General features: G+C 39.6%; 2 protein-coding genes across 3 annotated transcripts in view; one reads left to right on the plus strand and one right to left on the minus strand.

Annotated features, from left to right (window-relative positions):
- Positions 1 to 2,135: 2,135 nt before the first annotated feature.
- On the plus strand, positions 2,136 to 7,677 carry abraa (actin binding Rho activating protein a). Its single transcript, XM_064967277.1, has 2 exons — positions 2,136 to 2,776; positions 5,916 to 7,677. Exons 1-2 carry the CDS (start codon positions 2,207 to 2,209, stop codon positions 6,363 to 6,365), a joined length of 1,020 nt encoding a protein of 339 aa, XP_064823349.1. The 5' UTR covers positions 2,136 to 2,206; the 3' UTR covers positions 6,366 to 7,677.
- An 8,892-nt stretch (positions 7,678 to 16,569) lies between these two features.
- Positions 16,570 to 23,646, minus strand: part of rims4 (regulating synaptic membrane exocytosis 4) — a 51,699-nt gene continuing 44,622 nt past the window's right edge. For both annotated transcript variants that reach the window (XM_064969234.1, XM_064969233.1), the window contains exons 3-6: positions 20,955 to 21,067; positions 20,538 to 20,639; positions 20,112 to 20,251; positions 16,570 to 18,695 (exon numbers count right to left, since the gene is read on the minus strand). In XM_064969234.1, coding sequence (XP_064825306.1) covers positions 18,477 to 18,695; positions 20,112 to 20,251; positions 20,538 to 20,639; positions 20,955 to 21,067 — 574 coding nt within the window. In that variant the 3' untranslated portion in view covers positions 16,570 to 18,476. The remainder of the gene's footprint in view (positions 18,696 to 20,111; positions 20,252 to 20,537; positions 20,640 to 20,954; positions 21,068 to 23,646) is intronic.

Here is a 23,646-nt window from a genome sequence, read left to right on the forward strand (position 1 = left end):
GGTATGCATGGGTGTTGTTAGTGTACACACAGCCAATAAGGACTCCTTGTCATGAACTATTCAAGCCCATATTTCCCATACTTTGTTTTCTTCAAAACTCATTGAAACCAATTTTTTATATGCATACTAGATGACTGATAGGGGGCGCTGTGTTGAAGCCATCGTGACTCCGTCTTGGCACTCCACCACCGTTGTAAAAAATATATTTGGGAAGCTATAAAAAATCCATTAATTAATAATGTCTACGTTCGTTTTTGCCACATTTATTCTGTTACAGATACCTTAATTAATGCAACTTTTCAATGATATAATGTGAGTTAAATATCAACATAAATATCAATTTAATATACATAAATATCCTTACGGTAAAATATACTTAAATGCATGTAATTTTGTCCCTCAAATATTTAATACCAAAAACAGGGGTTAATAGGCGGGCGTGGGATTTCAATAATCTCCTGAGTTTTCTTATATCTCGGCTATAGGACAGACACTTCAAAAGATACTTATTTTTGATGAATTATTTGACTATGTGTTTTGCCATGTATGAATGTGTAATTCAATGCGTTTCTATGAGCTAATAGCAGTAAGGCCAAATTAAATGTTTTATCAAATAATAATAAAACATAATAATTTCATACGTACAGGTGTCCTAAAATTCAAAATCAAATAGGTAAATGATCCTTGGTATGACCATCTTAATAAAACAATTCCATATGTTAGCTTAGTAGAATGCTTAGAGATAAGACACCACTTTTATCATTGTAATCATGTTGATGTCATCTCCATGGTTTGTGGTGAGAGAGAAAAACTCCTCCATGGAGGCCCAATCTGTTCTCTCGCAGTCATACACTGCCAGGTTTTTTCCCTGTGTCCACGTTGAAGCTTGGTCGCCTTCTGTGGAGGATATTTTTACAACCATGCAAGGAACAAACAAGTAACAAGATCTCAATTCTGGCTCCCTTGAAGTGTACGGCAATGACTCAAGAATTACATATTAAACAAATTTAAATGAAAGGACATGTGTGGAATGTGTTGTGAGAAATACATACAAATGGCAGTTTGATAAAACCAAATCATCTTTATTGCTCAATGGAAATCTTCCATTGATACAACCCAGATGATTGAAATATCAATTCATGGCTGTGAGTTTAGAAATATTAGAAATCCTTTGAAGCCTGTTATACTTTTCATATGAGTGCTGCACCTTCATGTCAGCGTTCATGTTAGTGCAAAATGTATCATTATAGTCACACTGATTGAGTGAGCAAATTTTCAAGTGTCTACCAAAGATTTATTTTTCAAGCAGACCTCATCAGAATTCATACACTGTTGATTTCATTAGATTTTTTTAAGGCTTGTTTTTCTACAATCTTTGTTTCTGATACAAGTAGACTTTTTACAAACAACAACCACACAAAGGATATTGCACAAATATAATTAGATTTTTGGTTGCTGCGACAGAACTACAATATGTTTGATGGCCAGACAAAGCGGGCGTCCTTTTAGACCTGTGTGCGTCTCCCCAAAATAACCCAGCTCAAGTTCTCTGGCCAGACCCATGCATCAATCAGCAGTAACCTCGCATTCACACTCCAGCAGGCCCCCTCCAAAATAGAACAACACAGCGAACTGTCAAGCTATATGCAACATTGCATGAAAATAAATTATAGCATGACCCAAAAGTATTGATATCACCATTTTAGCAGATGCTCATTATCCAAGACAATTAGTAGCTACGTAACACATATCCTCTATCAATGTGGGTTAAGCAGGAATTTGCCTTCGAAATAGAAATACAGCATTTATAAATCTAGCAAAAAAAATAAGAATGATGTATTCTTATGTTTGTGTGAGCAAGTACTTTTTGATCAGACACTCAAACGTAGGGATTGTTAGAGGTTTGTTACATCATGTATTTTTGTGTATATGCGTACGACGGCAGAACCCTTGTAGACTGTCATTCACTGCAGAGAGTGACCATCTGTTGCCTGGCTCTCTTGAGGGGAAATTCCACCAATGTTTTGGGGTCGTGGTAGTCATCCATGTACGTAGAAAAAAATGTCACACGTTTGGCCTGTGACTGCTCTCCACAACAGTTTATTTAAAGCGGAGCAAAGGCAGCGAAGGATTATTTCAACTCACTCACTCACTGACTACCTACAACATCAACACAATATCTTGTAAGCACGGTCAAGCAGGAGCCATGATGAGTACCAGCCAGGAGGATAGACCCTTTGTTAGGGCTGTGAGGAAGATCAAATGTGCCGCCATGGTCCACAGTCTTGCCAAGAGCTGGCAGGGCTGGGCCGACGAGAACTTGGTCAAACAAGAGACCATACCCTCTGGGTGGATGCCCACCTCCATCATTGAGGACGAAGAAAGGGAGAAGCAGAACGAGACAAAAATCTTAGTCAAGACACGTGTGGTCGAGGCGGACACCGACAGCGGCAGTCTGATCCGAACGGGTGAGGTGACCAAGAGCCACATGCCAAAGTACAGTGAGTACAGCACTGACCTGGTATGCTCAATCAAGGACAAGATTCAGATGGCACCTGAGGATGCCAACAAGCCCTTCCTGGGCAACGAGTCACCCACCCGGAGACGTCTGGGTGTGAGAGCTCAGGTACATCTGGGTAGTCAGGAGCGGAAGATGGGCTCCCGTAGCAGCAGCCTGGACACAGAGGACAGCGGGTTGGGGGAGGAGGCCGGACTCAGTGACAACAGCGACCAGAGCGACCTGAACAAGCTGAAGAAACAGATCAATAGGCCCAAGGTACAGTACCATTCTTTTATTGGACCTTCATTTTGTGCGGCCATTCATAAAAATACTAAATACACAAATCAATGCAATGCAGTAGACACACTTCAAAGGTAAACCCTCTTTTGTTTATCAACAATCTTGCATGGGGGATTTAACATCAGAATAAAAATGTTGATTTCATATTGGCAAAGTTAACAGGAAATGTGGTTGGCTGAAGAAAGGTACAACTCTAAAGTAAATTAAATAATTAGTATTGCTATTTTTGCACCATCACTAGTATCAATTCAACAAAACCACTGACTGTGCTTTTCAGATATTGGAATATCATCCAAAGACGTATTAGCAATCATGTAGGTGCACATCAGGATGTGTAAGTTTTGTAGATCATGGTTGGACTTGGGTAAAAATGTATGGGCGAGGAGTTCCCAAATCACAGGGGGATTTTCCCCCAAAACTACCCTCTTAATTCCACAATGTTTGCCCTATTTTCATGCCTAAACATACTGTTACATTGCAGCTGCAGCCACTCTACCTGGTGATGTTCAGGAGACAATAAACAGTAGCAAACATTCACAAAGGCTGAGTTGAACTTAAAATATTTTTGCCTTTGTTATTGTGATATTGGGGAATGGACTTTGGTTCATATCGTCTGGCCTTCAAGAAAATACACAGATTTATAGGTATTGTATCTTCAAACTGTAGGATTTTTAGCAACTGAACAAGACCAATGAGCCCTCCATTCACCCTAGCAAAGAGTTGCATAACTTGGAGGGATATAAGTCCTTAAAAAGGCATGAAAATGTATTCTAAAACTCCAACACCTATTCTGGAATATACAGTAAATAAATAAATATAGTCACACATGCCTTCCCCCTGACCTTCAGGGATAATTACGAGGTCCTGATATCCATGGTCAGGCGCAAGATTTATAATGGTGTTCGTCATGTTACTAATTTGGCTCTGGACGTGTAAGGCTTGGGCCTCAGGTTTCACAATGTGCATTCTCCATGGTTTAAATGACTCTGTTGTGGAAGATTCGCCTTTCAGGGACCTCTTTGGAAATGCCAAAGAAAGGATCCCTTACACTGTGTTATATTTTAATGGTGTGGCAAAATGTAGATTTCCACCTAAATAGACATACCAAAAATGTATATTTTTTAATGAGAAGGTCATAAACAATAACTAGAAATGTGGCAAACTATAGTTTTGGCAAGTTGGTTAGGACATCTACTTTGTACATGACACAAGTAATTGTTTACAGACATATTACTTCACTTCTAATTCACTGTATCACAATTCCAGTGTGTCAGAAGATTACATTCACTAAGTTGACTGTGCCTTTAAACAGCTTGGAAAATTCCAGAAAATTATGTCATGGGTTTAGAAGCTTCTGATAGGCTAATTGACATAATTTGAGTCAATTGGAGGTGTACCTGTGGATGTAATTCAAGGTCTACCTTCAAACTCAGTACCTCTTTGCTTGACATCATGGGAAAATCTTTAAAAATGGGCCACGATCTCAGATTATTTTTTTTTGACTTCCACAAGTTTGGTTCATCCTTGGGAGCCATTTCCAAACACCTGAAGGTACCACAATCATCTGTACAAACAATAGTACACAAGTATAAACACCATGGGACCACACGGCTGTCATACCGCTAAGGAAGGAGACGTGTTCCATCTCCTAGAGATGAACGTACTTTGGTGCGAAATGTGCAAATCAATCCCAGAACAACAGCAAAGGACCTTGTGAAGATGCTGAAGGAAACAGGTACAAAAGTATCTATATCCACAGTAAAATGAATCCTACAATCTGAAAGACTGCTCAGCAAGGACGGAGCCATTGCTCCAAATCCTCCATAAAAAAGCCAGATTACAGTTTGCAATTGCACATTGGGAAAAATATTGTAATTTTTGTGAAATAAAAGCTGAAATATCATTCTCTCTTCTATTATTCTGACATTTCAAATTCTTAAAATAAAGTGGTGATCCTAACAGACCTAAAACAAGGATTTTTTTTACCAGGATTAAATGTCAGGAATTGTGAAAAACTGTGTTTAAATGTATTTGGCTAGGGTGTATGTAAACTTCCAACTTCAACTGTATGTAGGGTAAGAGGGCTTTTCAATGTATATGCTTTCCAAATATATTAACAACTATTATTATTATATTGTTATTAACAACTTATTTTAACATTTCACCTTTCTTATAATTGTTAAATAATAATTATCATATGCAGTGAAAATACAGTGAAAATACATTATAAATTCAGTTTTACATAGAAGGTGATTTGTGACCAGGAGAAGGTGGTCGTGTTTCAATTCTACAAAATTATTCCGTACTTTTTCATGTTGAGAGCTGGATTCGATCGACTTTTAACATGCTGTCACCCAGGCTGAGCTACGTTGCTCAGGGGCAGGTGAAATCTTTGTCTGGATAGGCCAGAAAATGTGACTCCCTATGCAAAAGTCACGTGTGAAACCTGATACTTCACGTCAGCTCAGCTGACACAGTGGTAGCGGAAAGCAGACAGATGGGGCTTTCTGACACTATAAGGCACTGGACCCTGCGACATTCACATAGCGCTTTGTACCCCAAAATGTCAGTAGGAACCGGTTCATTTAACCATTTAAAGTCCCCTAAATAGGGGACTTAACATTTAAGAGAGAAGTGGGGCTACTAATCAACATAAATATGAGCCAGTTTCCTGGACTAAAAAGTACTGGAGATTCTCCATTGAGCATTTAATGGAGAATCTCCATTGAGCATGTTTTTTGGTCAAGGATTAGGCATAGCCCTTTTCTGCAGTCATTGACCAAATGCTCCCTCTGGCCTCGTGGGTGGAATGTTATTCATATTTTTTATCATTTCATAATTTATCAAGATTATAAACAAAAAAGTGACGAAAATCCGGTGTTTCTATCTCAAACAGTTTTGTTAAAACCTGCAGTAAAAGGTTAAAATGGGTCCTGTGTCATTAATACATTGGAAAACTTGTAGTGTTTGTCGTGAATTTAGTAGTGTTAGTCACGTAACTTTTCTTTGTGTTATTGTAATTTTACTTTCTGTGACAATCCAATGAAGAGATTGCCAATGCAAATAAACCCACTTTATAATCTGAGCTAATCTGACATGCCTTCCTATTCTACAGATTAGAGTCACCACCATGGGTGACATCAAGAGCAGGTGGCAGCAGTGGTCTCAGCAGCACGTAGAAGGTCAGAAGCTCAACCCCTTCAGTGAGGAGTTTGACTATGAGCATGCCATGGCCCAGCGGTTGCAGAAGGGTGATGAAGGCTACGGACGCCCCAAAGAGGGATCCAAGACAGCCATGCGTGGCGAACGAGCCCAGAAACATGTGTACAAAGAAATGGAGGAGTTGTGCTGGATCGTCAAGGACATGGGCCTCAAGGACAAGAACGGAAAATCCTACATAACTTTCGGCAGGCTGTTTGACCGCTATGTCAAAATCTCGGACAAAGTGGTGGGCATAGTTTTGCGCTGCCGCAAACACAAAATGCTTGACTTTGAGGGAGAGATGCTGTGGAAAGGCCAGGATGACCATGTCGTCATTACTCTGAGGGATGTGAAAGAAGACTGAACCTGCAGATGATCTAGATTTTGACCTACACCTCTCTCTCTCACAATTTACCTAGACCCACAAGTGCCTTTCATATTCTGACCAGCACAGTCCAGGAGTAGATGTCTTAAGCATTCTAACCATGATAGCCACTGGTCATGAGTTCAACCTCAGTAGGATATTCTAAACATGCTGCAGGCCATTTAAAAAAAATTACGTGACAAAATAAATTGAGAAAAAAAACATGTGGTTTGTGGACACAATAGTGATGTGTGGGTTGACTCAAAACCCGCAGTCGATGCAGTTATACAAAGAGAAAACAATACATAAAAAAAATCCATAAATGTATAACTCTTGTGAAATTTATATCTATAGGGTACACTGAGTTTTTTCATTAGTGTGTAAGCCTAAGCTTTAGGACCTAACTGTTCGTGCTCCAAATAGCCTACCCTCCATTCGCCAAATGCTTATGGTAATGGGCAGAAAGAGTTCATGTTGATCCACTGATTAAATAAGAGAAACGTTTGCGAAAAATGGAGAGTTGAAAATAAAGAAGTGGTAAAAAAATTGGTGAAGTGGTAAAAGAGGAAGAAAGCAGTGTTACTGTATGTTACTGTATGTCTGATGATTGTGAGACGCTGTACAAATTTGACAGTCACAAGACAGGTACTTATAAAAGGCCTATGGCACATCATGGGAACTGTAGCCTACTGTTCAGGTGGGTTAAATGGAAACTGAAATCTGGACACTGACTGTAGATCTATAACCTTTGCTAGTGGTTAGAAGCATTGGGCCTGTAACCGAAAGGTCAAAGATTCATATCCCAGAGTAGACTAGGTGAAAAATCTGCCGATGTGCCAATGAGCAAGGCAATTAATCCCAATTGCTCCAGGGTCGCCATCAATAATGGCTGATCCCTAGCTCTGACCCCACTCTCATGGGGAGTAGGATACGCAAAAAAACGAATGTCCAATTCACACGTGTGAAATAGGAAAAATGCAAGTGTACATTTTGATTCGGGAAGAGGAGTGGAGAAAATTATTTCTTTCAGGATCTTGAAAGAATTTGAATGTGTAGTTAGTGACCTTCTGTAGAGGTGCTACATAAAATGTGGCTCCAAGCAGAACTGAAATCTTAGCAGTGTCAAATGACCAAATCTTATTTGGTCATTTTCACAGCTTTCTATTTCCTTACGAGCGTGCAATGGCCAAGAACATATTTCCATTTTATTGCATTTTCTAGATTGTAGCCTTCATTCTATCAATGTATTACATTATTCTTGTCACGCCCTGATCTGTTTCACCTGTTCTTGTGATTGTCTCCACCTCCTCCAGCTGTCGCTTATTTTTCCCAGTGTATTTATCCCTGTGTTTCCTGTCTCCCTGTGCCAGTTTGTCTTGTATGTTTTCAAGTTAACCAGCGTGTTTTTCCCATACTCCTGTTCTCCATTCTCTTTTTCTAGTCTTCCCGGTTTTGACCCTTGCCTGTTTTTTTCTGGACTCCGTACCCGCCTGCCTGACCCTTCTGCCTGCCATGACATCTAGCCTGTCTGCCACTCTTTACCTCTTGGACTCAGAATCTGTTTTTGAACATTTGCCTGTCCATGACCATTCTCTTGCCTACTTTTGGATTAAATAAACAACAAAGACTCTAACCATCTGCCTCCTGTGTCTGCATCTGGGTCTCGCCTTGCGTCCTTATTTTACGAACTGGCCATGACAGACCCAGCAGACTTGGACCAGCTCTGTCACGCTGTCTCCCTGAATGGAGCCACTATTGGGAAACATGAGGAGTTGTTACAGGACCTTCTGGAAGGGCTCCGTTCCTTGACGTAACTCCACGACCAAGGGTTTAAGGAGATTATTGAGAAAATCAGGGAGTTAGCTCAGAGGCTGCCTGGCACCTCTTAGAATCCCCTACCACCCAGTAATGTTTTTCCTAGTAGTGGTAAGCTTGATCAGCCTACCCCGGCTCCCCGAGAATCTCACTTACCTCCTCTGGAGCAATATTCTGGTGATCCTGGTACCCGCAGGGTTTCTTTTCTCAGTGCTCTCCTATTTTTGAGCTACAGCCATCTTCGTTTCCTTCAGACCGATCTAACCGATCTATGTTATTACGCTAATGTGGGGAAGGGCGCTCTCCTGGGCTTCGGCAGTTTGGGAGCAACAATCCGTCATTTGCTGTCATCTGGAAGATTTCATGGCAGAAATGAAGAAGGTATTCGATTCTCCGGTATCTGGGAGAGAGGCGGCCAGTAAACTTCTGGAATTACGTCAAAACTCACATAGTGTGGCAGACTACGCAGCTGATTTTCACACATTGGCCGCCAAGAGCGCCTGGAATTCAGAGTCTTTTTTCGATACTTCTCTTCACGGATTATCTGAGGTGGTAAAAGATGAGCTAGCTGCTCGGGAACTACCAGTGACTCTACCAGTGACTCTCTCATCGTCCTCACCATTAGAATTGATGGACTTCTCAGGGATAGGCGACCCATCAGCGCGAAAGTTGTAAATCATGCAACAAATGTCGGTACATATAAATGTCTTATATCGGCTGAAAGCTTACATTCTTGTTAATATAACTGCACTGTCCAATTTCCAGTAGCTATATTACTTCGGGAAAAAAATGCTATGCTATTGTTTGAGGAGAGCTCCTAACAACTAAACACTTTTTTTTCATCGCGATAGGGTTGATAAATTCACCTTTGAAGGTGAAATGTGTACTTACATTCTGATATCTTGCTCTGATTTATCATCTGCAGGGTCCCAGAGAAAACATGAAGCGTTGTTTTGATAGATTAAATCCTTTTCATATCACAAAAAGGTCCATATAGCATGCACAATCAATTTTGTATTTCCACTCGTTCAATTTGCAAAGAAAGGAGTCTGTGAAAATCTAACCCTAAACATTGTTTCAACCAGTCAAATCACGTTCGTATTTAGGTTGGTTTGTTCTTTGTATTTTCTTCTACCAGATATAGACCAGTTATATTCTCCCATATTCACATTTCCACAAACATCAATGTTCTTCCTTTCAAATGGTACCAACAATATTCATATCCTTGCTTCAGTCCTGGCCGTTAGATTTTGGTATGTCATTTTTGACAAAAATTGAAAAAAGGGGACTATCCCTAAGACGTTTTAAAGTGGAGAAGAGCAAGTTCCACCGCTCCACAATCACTTTTCCGGGATACATAATAAAAAAATAAAAAAATCCTTTATTTAACTAGGCAAATCAGTAAAGAACAAATTCTTATTTTCAATGACAGCCTAGGAACAGTGGGTTAACTGCCTTGTTCAGGGGCGGAACAACAGATGTTTAATTTGTCAGCTTGTGGATTCGATCCTGTTACTAATCCAATGCTCTAACCACTAGGCCACCTGCCGCCCCAAAATCATCTTCGAAGGGAATGTTCAGATTGATCCGTAAAAAGTGAGAGAGTGGTGGATTGGTTCCAACCCACGTACAGGGTGCAGCTACAGCGGTTTCTGGGGTTTTCTCATTTTTACCATTGTTTCATTCGGGGCTACAGCAACCTGACTGCTCCCCTCTCTGCACTCACCTCTCCCACAGTACTGTTCACATGGTCCCCTGCAGCAAACAAGGCTTTTGTGGATTTGAAGCAACGATTCACCACTGCCATCCGGATCCGACCCGTCAGTTTGTGGTGGAGTTTGACGCTTTTGACGTGGGAGTAGGGGCCATTCTTTCTCAGCGATCCGTCCAGGACCAAAAGCTTCATCCCTGTGCCTTCACTTCCCATCGTCTCAACTTGGCGGAGAGGAACTTTGACGTTGGCAACCGGGAACACCTAGCAGTAAATATGGCCTTGGAGGAGTGGAGGCACTGGCTGGAAAGGGCGGAACATCTAATTTGGAATATCTTCACACAACCAAGCGCCTTAACTCTAGGCAGGCCCTTTGGGCTCTGTTATTCACAGAGGTTTAATTTCACCTTCCCCTACCACCCAGGGTCCAAAAATGTGAAGCCGGACACCCTTTTCCACCTGTACAGTTCTGCTACCACACCCTTGGAATCAGAGACCATCCTCCCTGCCTCATGTTTGGCGGCTGCGCTTGTCTGCGGTATTGAGACTCTGGTTCGCAAAGCACAACGTTCCCAGCTGGACCCTGGGGAAGGTCCGGCTAACCGGATGTTTGTTCCTGATTCAGTCCAGTCCCAAGTCCTGAAATGGGCTCATTCCTCCAGGCTTACCTGTCATCCTGGTTCTCGTCATACCCTGGCTTTCCTTCGACAGCACTTCTGGTGGCCCACCATGACTCCTGATGTCTTGGCCTTCGTCACGGCATGCATGGTGTGTGCTCAAAGCAAGACTCTGCAGTAGGCTCCGCCTGGTCACCTTCACCTTCAGCCATTTCCTGTTCCTCATCACCCCTGGTTCCATATTTCCCTGGATTTTTTCACTGGGCTTCCTCCGTCAGATGGCAACACCACCATCCTGACAGTGGTTGACAGGTTCTCCAAGGCCACCCATTTCATGCCTCTTCCTAAATTACCTTCCGCCAAGGAGACGGCCCAGCTCATGGTGCATGGTGCCAGGAATACTCTCCCCTGCTCGGGCACTGGACTATCCCCCTTCGAATGCTCCAAGGGATATCAGCCCAAATATTCCCAGTGCAAGAAGTGGAGGTCAACCCATCTTCACCCCAGATGTTTGTCCGTTGCAGTCGGCGTAACTGGAAAAGAGATCCGACTGCTCTTCTCAAGACATCCTCCAGGTATCGTCCACAAGCAGATTGCCACCGGACTCTGGCTCCCCACTGTCGGAAAGAGGGTATGGTTATCCACTCTACCCCTACTGGTAGAATCCCATAAACTTTCCCCCGTTTCATTGGTCTCCATTCTCTTTTTCTTGTCTTCCCGGTTTTTACCCTTGCCTGTTCTGGTCAGCAAAGGTTAATTTTGTCTTCTAAGGCAACATATTATAAAAGGAGAGATGCTGCATATATCTAGTTACAGACAAGTTGACTAACAAATAGTCAAAAAATTGTTTCGCCGTCTCTGTCTGTAACCTACAGCGCATTTTCAATATTTCCTGGTTAGAGTCAGGTGCGGTCAGATTTTCACTTCGTCACATATAGTTGGGTGGTTGCGGAGGTTTATTAGCAAATGCGGACGGGTGCAGGTGAACAATCAGCTGACACCACTAGAACACACGCTTGAACAAGTCACATCTGAAAAATGTCACGTGGATATTTTGTTTACATGAGTCAGACATGGTTTTCCGTGGTTTCACATTGATTTTCACATGTACATTTGTTTGTACATGTACATTTGTTTGTACACAAATAATCCTTTGCAAAATGTTAACTATGCAAGCCATTGGCAAATGGATACAGCTCTTCATCATGCAAACAATGATAGCCATTGAACATGAGTAGAAAGATCAAGGGAAAGTCAAGTCTGAAATGTCAAAGTGGAAATTACAAACTTCAGAAGCCTTTTTAAACCTTAAATACACTACAAGTCAAAAATGTCCTGCATTGCATGAAAGTGCTCCTGCAACATTGTGATCAAATTAAGATCCGACATCTGTATTGGACATAAGTAAAGGACACTTGTGGTGTTCCACAAACTAACAGTGGTTGTAGTTCCTGAGTTTCGATTACCATTTATGCTAGAAGCTGGTTTTGAATAGAGCCTAACAATGCTCTATTAGATATGGGAGGAAATCTTGAGTATGCTGAACATGATATGCTAAACATTTAAAACATTATAAGATCATGTTACTGGAACGTACAATAAGCTATCAGCAATCAGTGTAGTTTTTTCATTCCATGATTGAAATATGATATACAAGAAACAGCTCACATCTTTATATTAACAGGGATAGTTGCTTAACGTGAATTTTTTTTCCAAAATTAAAGCATGTAAGTCTTCTTACAGAAAGTCAATGTGTACATTTCCAGATTTTTATACAGTGATACAGGTTATTTATTTGTTTGTTCTTGACTGTATTATATTTCTCCCAAACAGCTGTATTTATAATGAAAATATTTTTGTGTTATTTGAAATATGTTTTTGGTGAATTGTGTGTGTGTGTGCGTGGGTGGGTGCATGTCTCTATGTACGTACAGAACCAGTCGAAAGTTTGGACACGCCTACTCATTCCAAGGGTTGATCTTTATTTTTACTATTTTCTACATTGTAGAATAATAGTGAAGACATCAAAACTATGAAATAACACATATGGAATAAAGTAGTAACCACAAAAGTGTTAAACAAATCGAAATATATTTTATATTTTAGATTGTTCAAATAGCCACCATTTGCCTTGATGACAGCTTTGCACACTCTTGATATTTTCTCAACCAGCTTCATGAGGTCACCTGGAAAGCATTTCAATTAACAGGTGTGCCTTGTGAAATGTCTTTCCTTAATGTGTTTGAGCCAATCAGTTTTGTTGTGACAAGATAGGGGTGGGATACAGAAGATAGCCCTATTTGGTAAAATACCAAGTCCATATTATGGCAAGAACAGCTCAAATAAGCAAAGACAAATGACAGTCCATCATTACTTTAAGGCATGAAGGTCAGTCAATCCAGAAAATTTCAAGAACTAATATTTCGTCAATTGCAGTCACAAAAATCATCAAGCACTATGATGAAGCTGGCTCTCATGAGGACTGCCACAAGAACAGAAGACCCAGATTTACCTCTGCTGCAGAGGATAAGTTCATTAGAGTTACTAGCCTCAGAAATTGCAGCCCAAATAAATGCTTCACAGAGTTCAAGCAACAGACACATCTCAACATCAACTGTGCAGAGGAGACTGTATGAATCAGGCCTTCATGGTCAAATTGCTGCAAAGAAACCACTACTAAAGTACACCAAAAAGAATGGACCTTCTTAGGCCAAGAAACACGAGCAATGGATATTAGACCGGTGGAAATCTGTCCTTTGGTCTGATGAGTCCAAATTTGAGGTTTTGGGTTCCAACCGCCATGTCTTTGTTAAATGCAGAGTAGGTCAACGGATTATCTCCTTATGTTTGGTTCCCACCGTGCAGCATAGAGGAGGAGGTGTGATGGTGTGGGGGTGCTTTGCAGGTGACACTGTCTGTGATTTATTTAGAATCCTAGGCACACTTAACCAGCATGGCTACCACGGCATTCTGCAGCGATACACCATCCCATCTGGTTTGCGCTTAGTGAGACTATCATTTGTTTTTCAACAGGACACCTCCAGGCTGTGTAAGGGCTATTTAACCAAGAAGAAGAGTGATGGATTTCTGTATCAGATGACCTGGCCTCCACAATCACCTGATCTCAACCCAATTTAGATGGTTTGGGATGAGTTGGACTGCAGAGAGAAGGAAAAGCAGCCAACAAGTGCTCAGTATGTGTGGGAACTCCTTCAAGGCTGTTTGAAAAGCATTCCAGGTGAAGCTGGTTGAGAGAATGCCAAGAGTGTGCAAAGCTGTCATAAAGAGGAAGCTACTTTGAAGATCTAAAATATGAAATATATTTGTATTTGTTTAACACTTTTTTGGTTACTACATGATATCCTATGTGTTATATCATAGTTTTGATTCCTTCACCATTATTCGACAATGTAGAAAATAGAACAAATAAAGAAAAACCCTTGAATGAGTAGTTGTGTCCAAACATTTGACTGGTACTCTATATGAGGTGTGTATAGTCGGGTGTGTGGATGAGTGTGACCTTACTGTACTACACACTAATCAAATCACAGAAAGTTGAAGCGGATCTTAAAAGAGAGGAAGGCTCCCAGACACAAGCAGAAGTCTGTTGTGTTGACATTCACACGAAAAAGGACCTAGAGGCCAAATTATTCCGTGACCTTCGGAGGTCTATTCAAACAATTCAAACAAATCGATTAAAAAAGTAAGTTCCCTATGTATGTTCATCCACTTCAAAGTAATTCCAGCATCCAAACTGCACTGTGCGCTCGCAGCATTTGATTTACTGTATGTAACAGCTCAAAAAGTGTAACGACATTCAGCAATTGTCTTTGGGTTTACACTCTTGTAGACTGAAATAATGTATGTGTCTTGCTGACAAAAGGATATTTTTTGTTGAAAGAAAAGTTGGGACACCTGAAGAGGGGCTGAAATACAAGACTGTCCTGGGAAGACATGTGCAGCCACATGGAATTCATTTTTTAAAACCATGACACAGAGTAATGTGCACTCTGCAAAGGACAACCAACAACCAGGCTGAGCTCTGTCTATGACCGCCATGGAGTGCCCTATACAGTCTACAAATGCTGTAGGTAACTTATGCTGTAGGTAAATGCTGTAGGTAACTTGAAAATATGACTTTAGGCTAGGTTGCATTGTTTACATAATCCGTTCATAAATAATTAACATTGATGTATTGGTATAGATTTTATTGCTTACCATAATCTGTTGATTTCATGTTGTCTGTCAAAGATACACACAGCAATGTTCACAACATGTTGTTACAAATAGGAGTAAACTATTTTATTGACAGTTGGAATAGAATAATATTTCACCAAATTGTGCATTACTCAACAATTAGTTTGAAAGAATTTCAAATATTGATGTTATAAATTATTGTGAGAAAACCAAGGATCCACATGCTTAACAGCATCAGAAAGGATGTGTTCCCCATTTCATCCCACACCTCTGCACAAGAAAATGATATGCTCTGGATCTAGTTGAAACACACCCATGTATTTTACTAACATAAAACAGTGCTTTCCTCTTTTAAATACCCAAACCCGCAAAGCAACAGAGACGCATGGGGCAAATTAAACTGACAAAATAAGCATTGGACAAAATTGAATTCAAAATAAGTTGAGACATCGAAGAGAAAAAAAACAGTTCACATTTTTACACTTTTTTCCCCTTGAATTACATTTTAGGATTGTTAAGTCATCTGGTATGATTCTTGTGTTTTTAAGGCCTCTACTTGCATCACAATTGATGGTAATGAATTGAGATGTGCATGACAGATACGAGTAAAACAAAAGGGATAAGGATTCTGATGATAGCACATTTTTTGTGTTTTTTTGACATTCTCCACCAATTAACCATAGTGAAACATCTCATTACAACAAACTGAAAGTCACACACCACTTCATTAGACCCATGAATTAAACTGTTGGATAGGCGATATCATACCTCTATGGCTGAGATACAGTATATGAGACAACCACAAGTTAAATTTGAAATCGGGTTGCACTTGTAAGTAGTTACATGGTTAATATTTTGAGCATTCTTCAAACATTTCCTACAATTTTCATTCAATCATAACATTTATTTTGTATTATATCACAGTTGGTGAATCTTACAATAAACCATGTTCCATTCCATTTGGAAATCCAAAATGGTACACCAAAGTACTAAAGTAGGTGAATGACAACCATGCAATGTCAATATTATTTTATTTTATTAATTTTTCATATAGCTACTTTAAATTGATTTTGAAAGTAATGGTATAAGGAACAGAAGCCTGGAAGCTATTGTCTTTAATTGATAAAGGTTATTCCTCAAACTAAAACCTTCCATCAGTTTTTGATTGGAAAATGACTTCAGTTTTAAAATGGAGATTATTTAATGCCATGTGTATCTTTCAGTTGACATGGTACTAAATAATATCAGTTATTTTTGAAAACATAGATTTTTCCCCAAAGGTTTGTTTTACATATAAAAAGAAAATATTTTGGCACAAAGAAATAAAAAATACAAAAACATTCCATTTAAGATAAGTAGATTGATTTGATCTATACATTTTTTTCATGTGTGAAATGTACAAAATACAATCGTACAGTACAATGCACTTTTTTTTACAAATGTTTTAAATCCTTAACTAGTTTTTCCAATATTCTTCAATAATATGGCGTCTTTCTTTTCATGTCTCTTCTATATAATATGTTCAGGCTAGTAAAGGTTCAATCCAAATGTTTTCTTGTTTGATTGTAAACTTGGTACAATGTGGTAAATGAGTTTTCTGGTCAGACTATGAGTGAAACTGTTTCTCAACATATCACCAACTCTGTTTAATTTTGTCCTCTTTGTCCTATTGAGCCACCCTAATGATGTAGCATTTGTCAGTTCAAACACATGCATACACTTATACACTCACTCACACAAATGCATGCATACATACATACATACATATACATACATACATACATACATATACATACATACATACATACATACATACATACATACATACATACATACATACATACATACATACATACATACATACATACATACATACATACATACATACATACATACATACATACATACATACATACATACATACATACATACATACATACATACATACATACATACAAACAGTACATACATACAAACAGTACATACATACTTTACACACTTATTGTCTACACTGGATTGCATATAAATTACTTACAGGTTGTATTACCTTAATAATAGTTTTAGCCTTATACATCACACTTTGAGGGACATAACATGGAGGTTTGTTGTGGATTGTTGTGGATGGGTGCTGCTACTTATTGCTTTACAAAATGAAGATACTGATTGGAAAAAATACATGTTTCAAAACAGTAAGTCTTGGTATCATATTCCTGTACCAGTGCTACCTGCTCTAGTGAGCTCTTATCTTTATCACTTTGATGCTGTGCCTACAATTTAATGTTCATCTTAAGACTTGAATTTAGTCTTCAAGTTAATTCAGCATTTTCAAAATGTTGTCTCCATATTATTTTTTATATTTCATAAAAATTTGACTTAATACATTATACACAACATGTAGGCTCATTCTAGCTAGACCCAGGTGTTCTGTGTAGTACTTAAACGGACCAAATACACTTGTTTCTTAATAGTTAATACAGCTATTCTGTTTTCAACAGTAGCACATGAGTCAGAATTGCAATAATCTTCATAAATCTGAACTTAACTGCTACATGTTAAGGACAATACACAATGTTCCAGTGAATGGTTAAAATGGTTTAGCTCCTCAATCAATTTACAATTTAGTTTTAACCAACTTGTGTTGTTTCACTTCCCCTTGTAATTTCTCATGCTTACTATTATTATTTTGTGATAAGCTAATATGGTATTCTGTCATGCAGATGCTACCACCTAATGCTACAACCTTACTATGCTACCAAGTTCTGCGTCTCTGCCCTTTGAACATGAATCAAATAAATCAGAAAACACACTTTGGCTCACTCAAGACTAACATTCATAGAAAAACATCCATAATAAAGCGGCCAAATAAAATACATGTTATTTTCATTACCCTACAGCTCTACAATTTTCTGTAAATTCCTTTGATTTAATTATATATCTGTCATATTTCCTCTCAGACCTTTGTAGATGATGAAAAAATATATTTCAAGCTTTCCTCACTGCTTCACTTGTGGAGTTGTGTTAATCACTACCTGCTTTGACAGTGTCATAATGATGATTGTAATTTAAAAAAGGACAGCTCTAACTGAAGCTTCAGTGCCCCTGTCACGAGCTGTAATCAGATGTTTCCTTTCGAAAATTACCCTTTTGAACAATGGCACAAGCTACAAAGTCAAGACACTTACTGGTAAATTGGCACAGTTGAAACTGTTAAAATATTAGACAAGCTTCAAAGAGAATCTTAAATCTATTCAAACAACACTTAAGCTCAATTTAAATTTGAATTCTCAGCTTGGCTTATTTAATTGTAGAGAGAATCTGCTTTCCTTGGTGGTAGATGTCTAGAACTTGTGTTGGCTTATTTGCTTCTGTACCAGCTACATTATAACCATGATATTGCACATTCAGCTCTGTGTTGCAACCTTCAGCTTCAGACCCAATGGCTGCCACCAGAACACAGGAATGAAACATTCCCAGAGGAATGCTCCCATGACACGCATTGACATATTATCTGGGGCCATGTAAAAAAACAGCCCAAGTCAAGAGTAAGAATAAGGAAATCCTATTCTCAAAGTCTTTCTAGAACTTTGGTGCCCCCTTTTTCTGCTGTTTAAAATAAATTATTTCTGAAAAACAGTGCAAGGCCAGTGTCACTAACCATCTCAGAGCAGTACACTACGGTCAATATATGTCCCTCTGAAGGGGTAGTGCATTTCTTTTGGGGGGCACACAAAGGGAAGGGTTTGTTCAAAAAAGAGCCTGTTAGCAAAGTTCTTAAGAGCGCTCAAAGGATGGGCCCACGGTGCTCTCCAAGGACAGTTGGGAAGAGTGCCGGATCAATGGTGCCATCGTGGGGTCCACCATGGACGAGGTGGGGAAAAGCTTGTACCAGCCAATCACCATGTTCGTCAAATCCAGCTCCTCCAATAAGATGCGGGCGACACCCATGAAGCATTTACGATCCATTCGTCCGTAGTTTCCCCAAACAATCACCTGTTGGAGAAATAAAATGGGAATGTCAGTGAGACAAACAGAGATGCTATTTCCTGCAGGACAAAATAATCAATGACCAAAATTGATTTCCTCTGTGACTCAGTAGACAAATCACTTCTACTAATGTTTCTCAATCTTTGGACGGAAGATTGTTTCTCTGCCTAGGCCTCCACTACATATATGGTTCCTCCTCAACCTCAGGTTTCCAGAGGACATTTTGCAGAGGGGCTGGGTTCTATTTAAGCCTATAATGTTTGTTATGACAGAAAGGAGTAAATGTTCTCCTCTGAAAATGTTATTTCAGATGAACATCCCCTTTCCTTTCTAATACCAGAAAACCAGGCAGTTTATCCCTGTGTTCCCATGCCAAGTCTCCGAGAGGCAGAAATGTGTCTGAACAGAATGATAAGGAAGGAGGTGCAAAGATCTAATTATGCAGTGATAGGACACCAAATCATTGCTGGGATTATTCACAAGCTGTCAAGTAAACAGTAACTGTTTTGAAAGGCTATTAACCTCTCTGTTCTGTTCTAACTGCTAGGGCATGACTTTAGTTAGCCATATCCATGCAGAGCCCTTTTGCGGCTTCAATAGAGAAACTAAACTTGGGATATACAGAGCCTGGCTCAAATGGATAAGGCTATCAAAATATGAAAATAGGGCAGTCACTATACTTTATTCTTTCTTTGGCACAGTCACTAATGTATGTCGGTGGAGTAAACTCAGCATGCCTTCAGTCCTTCCATTGTGCTTGTTCTCATAGCCGAGTGGGCAAGCCTGATCCCATACTAATAGAAACTGATTTTGTATGTCTGTACTGCCACAGGTGTGTGTGTGAGAAGTAAACAGGAAGAAGGTGTGAGAGGGAGCAGGGAGGAAAGAATGAGTGGAGAAAAATATCCAGTGGACTTGTATATCAGGCTTCCTGGAGCAATCGTCCAAATCATCACTTTTCATCGTCTGATTGCACCTTCGGGGCAAGGAATTTGTTCCACTGGTAATGGTAGATGGTAGCTGACGCTACACTTATAGATATACTTTACATGATGTTGTCTTTACATCTTCATAGGCTAGTCTACAAAATTAGACAACAACACTAGTTAACATTAGCCCGGTGTCCTGCATTTGAGGTTATCGTCAACAGGAGTAAATATTCAGAGATACAGTATCTTTGATTGCCGCAGTCACTGCCATTGTAATTATAGTAGAGACCACCAGGGCCATGTTCATTGGGCACCAAGCGGAAGAAAACAGATGGAAAAGGGGAGGGACTACCTGGACCTGGATACTCATGATCAATTTCTGTTTCAAAACATTTTTAAACATTTTCCATTGCGTGTCCTTATGAACATGAAACTGATGACGTATACATTACGTATATGGAGTGAATAGTGACTGAAATCTGTTTTACCTTACCTGAACGACTTTCGCCTGTGGACTCTCCGAGAACACCAGCACTTGGTTATACAGGGGGTCCAGGGATTTCCTAACCGACTTTGTCTTCTTTTTTGCAACACAGATCCCCTTTTCAAGGAGGTACACTTTAATGTAAGCCGCTGGCAACAAGAGAAGACAGGTATAATTGCATTGTGTGTCTCTGGGGAACGCGTAATACCTCAAAGCAATCAGATCACACAGATACGCTTTTCATCCCCCATTTCAGATTACAAGATTAAATATTAGACTTTGAAATCTACCATGAGGAACAAGGTTTGCAGTGTCTCAAAAATGGTTTTGTTTCTTCCTCCACTGTAGCAATATATGGTTTATTTTGAGTTCTGATTGGATATCATCTCCCAGAGAACTAAAGGGATTAGATGATGGTTGCATCTCCTTGCTCACCTGGAGGTCCTTTGGATCCAGGTTTCTGTGTGAGTCCTCTGGCCTGCACAATCTCCACCTCCAAACCACCATTTCTCTCCAGCAGGCCTATTTCAACATCACCTGGATAATTATAAACATATCTATGACAATAGCCACTCACTCACACTCACAAACTTTACTACTATTGAATGTTGGCTGTATGGTTCATACACATTACCTAATTGTATTACATTTCCTAACTCATGAAACCACACAAATCTTTTTGCTTTAAGACAAACAATATATATTTTGCTCATGTGGTGAAGTGTGGCCCCTTCTGTCCATTACTGCACAATATATCTGTCCAGTTAAATAAAGGCTAAATAAATCGAATCAAATCAAATTTAAGGGACTTCTTTTGGCTCGCTATCTCAAACACAGCGTTGTAACTCTCACCCAATGATGTTGTGGCTAATGTCTGTCGCCCAACAAACTGTGCAGGGCCCATCCCATCTAGGAAGTCACTGAATTGGGCGTCAGAGGCAAGGCACATCCCACTGTAATTTAGACTGGCAAAAAGGAGAAAGAAAATATTAAATTAGAGAAACTGTCAGCTTCGCTTCTCTAAAGAGCAATCCTAGTAAGGCTTTATTTAATTAAGCTTTGTTTTACAGCTCCCTGCCAGGTAGCTATGTAGGAATTACATTTTGGTTTCTTTGAGATTCAGTGACACAACTTTTGTTGAATTCTTAGTTAATAATACCATGTAAATATAAGATAAGTATGAGTAAGCACCAGTGTTACGCTTTATTTTATGAGAATTTCTGAAAAATCATCGGATGTTTTGGAATCAAAATATTACTGCACGTAAGGCGCCAATCTAAAGTGAGATTTTTGGATATAAATATGCACATTATCGAACAAAACATACATGTATTGTGTAACATGATGTCCTATGAGTGTAACATGATGTCCTATCCTTGTCTGGAAAAAAATATGTTTATTTTTACTTGGCTATGACCTAACATAATCATATGTTTTGCTTTAGCAAATCGGACATGATGGGTAGATTAAAAAGGATGTTTATCTTTCATTTGCTGTATTGGACTTGTTAATGTGTGAAAGTTACATATTTCTAAAAAATATTTTTGAATTTTCTGCGCTGCCTTTACAGCGGAATGTTGCCGCTAGCGGAACTCCTGCACTAGAAAAGTTAAAACTTGTTTTTCAACCACTCCACAAATGTATTTTTGGCAAGTCGGTTAGGACATCTACTTTGTGCATGACACAAGTAATTTTTCCAACAATTGTTTACAGACAGATTATTTCACTTATAATTCACTGTATCACAATTCCAGTGGGTCAGAAGTTTACATACACTAAGTTGACTGTGCCTTTAAACAGCTTGGAAAATTCCAGAAAATGATGTCATGGCTTTAGAAGCTTCTGATAGGCTAACTGACATCATTTGAGTCAATTTGAGGTGTACCTGTGGATGTATTTCAAGGCCTACCTTCAAACTCAGTGCCTCTTTTCTTGACATCATGAGAAAATCAAAAGATATCAGCCAAGCCCACAGAAAAAAATTGTAGACATCCACAAGTCTGGTTCATCCTTGGGAGCAATTTCCAAAGGCCTGAATTTACCATGTTAATCTGTACAAACAATAGTACGCAAGTATAAACACCATGGGACCACGCAGCCTTCGAGACCTATATCGACACACCTGAAAGGCCGCTCAGCATGGAAGAAGCCACTGCTCCAAAACTGCCATAAAAAAGCTAGACTACAGTTTGCACTTGCAAATGGAGACAAAGATCATACTTTTTGGAGAAATGTCCTCTCGTCTGATGAAACAAAAATAGAACTGTTTGGCCATAAAGACCATCGTTATGTTTGGAGGAAAAAGGAGGAGGCTTGCAAGCCGAAGAACATCATCCCAACCGTGAAACACGGGGGTGGCAGCATCATGTTATGGGGGTGATTTGCTGCAGGAGGGACTTGTGCACTTCACAAAATAGATGGCATCATGAGGTAGAGAAATGATGCGGATATATTGATGCAATCTCAAGACATCAGTCAGGAAGTTGGTCGCAAATGGGTCTTCCAAAAGTACAATGACCCTAAGCATACTTCCAAAGTTGTGTCAAAATGGCTAAAGGACAACAAAGTCAAGATATTGGAGTGGCCATCACAAAGCCCTGATCTCAATCCCATAGAAAATGTGTGGGCAGAACTGAAAAAGTGTGTGCGAGCAAGGAATGGGCCAAAATTTACCCAACTTATTGTGGTAAGGTTGTGGAAACGTTTGACCCATGTTAAACAATTTAAAGGCAATGCTACCAAATACTAATTTAGTGTATGTAAACTTCTGACCCACTGGGAATGTGACGAAAGAAATTAAAGCTGAAATAATTTATTCTCTCTATTCTTATTCTGACATTTCACAGTCTTAAAATAAAGTGGTGATCCAAACTGAACTAAGACAGGGAATTTTTACTAAGATTAAATGTTAGGAATTGTGAAAACCTCAGTTTAAATGTATTTGGCTAAGGTGCATGTAATCTTCCGACTTCAGCTGTAAAATGTCTGCTAAATGGCATATGATAATTAGTTTTGAATAAAATTACTATTTTACTTCTTCACCCCCCTCACTCAATCACAGTGATTGGAGAGGCACCTGAGCTCTTATACTCAGCTCATCCCGATTTCCTTTGTATTTTATTCCGTCAGAGACAAAATGCTGCCAAAAATCCCACATCAAGTAATTCCCTTAATTCTGCCTCCAGGCTGGTGGTTTAGCTGCTCCTCGGTGCTGGCCTGCCGCCAGAGGACCACTCTGTGCTGCTTCCTGCCATAGACAGGCCGCCCAAACTCCAGCCTCATTGTCAGACACCATTAAGCCAAAGCTGCCGCTATTATATAAGAGCACTGAGTTCCACTGCACCAATACAGTGGCAGTTCTCTATCGAATGTTTAATTGACATGAACCCACAGGGGTTTTCCTTGAATATTGGAGGGGGTAAGGCTGATGTTGTGTTGAAGGGAGGTGTATGATGAGGGCATTTGTTATCGCTTTACTAGGGGTGGCCATTGCTATGTTTAGATGTTGTCATTGAATAACTCAGTCCATTGCAGGACATGGCAA

This window comes from Oncorhynchus masou, chromosome 6, assembly GCF_036934945.1.
Source record: "Oncorhynchus masou masou isolate Uvic2021 chromosome 6, UVic_Omas_1.1, whole genome shotgun sequence".
Classification (NCBI taxonomy): domain Eukaryota; kingdom Metazoa; phylum Chordata; class Actinopteri; order Salmoniformes; family Salmonidae; genus Oncorhynchus; species Oncorhynchus masou.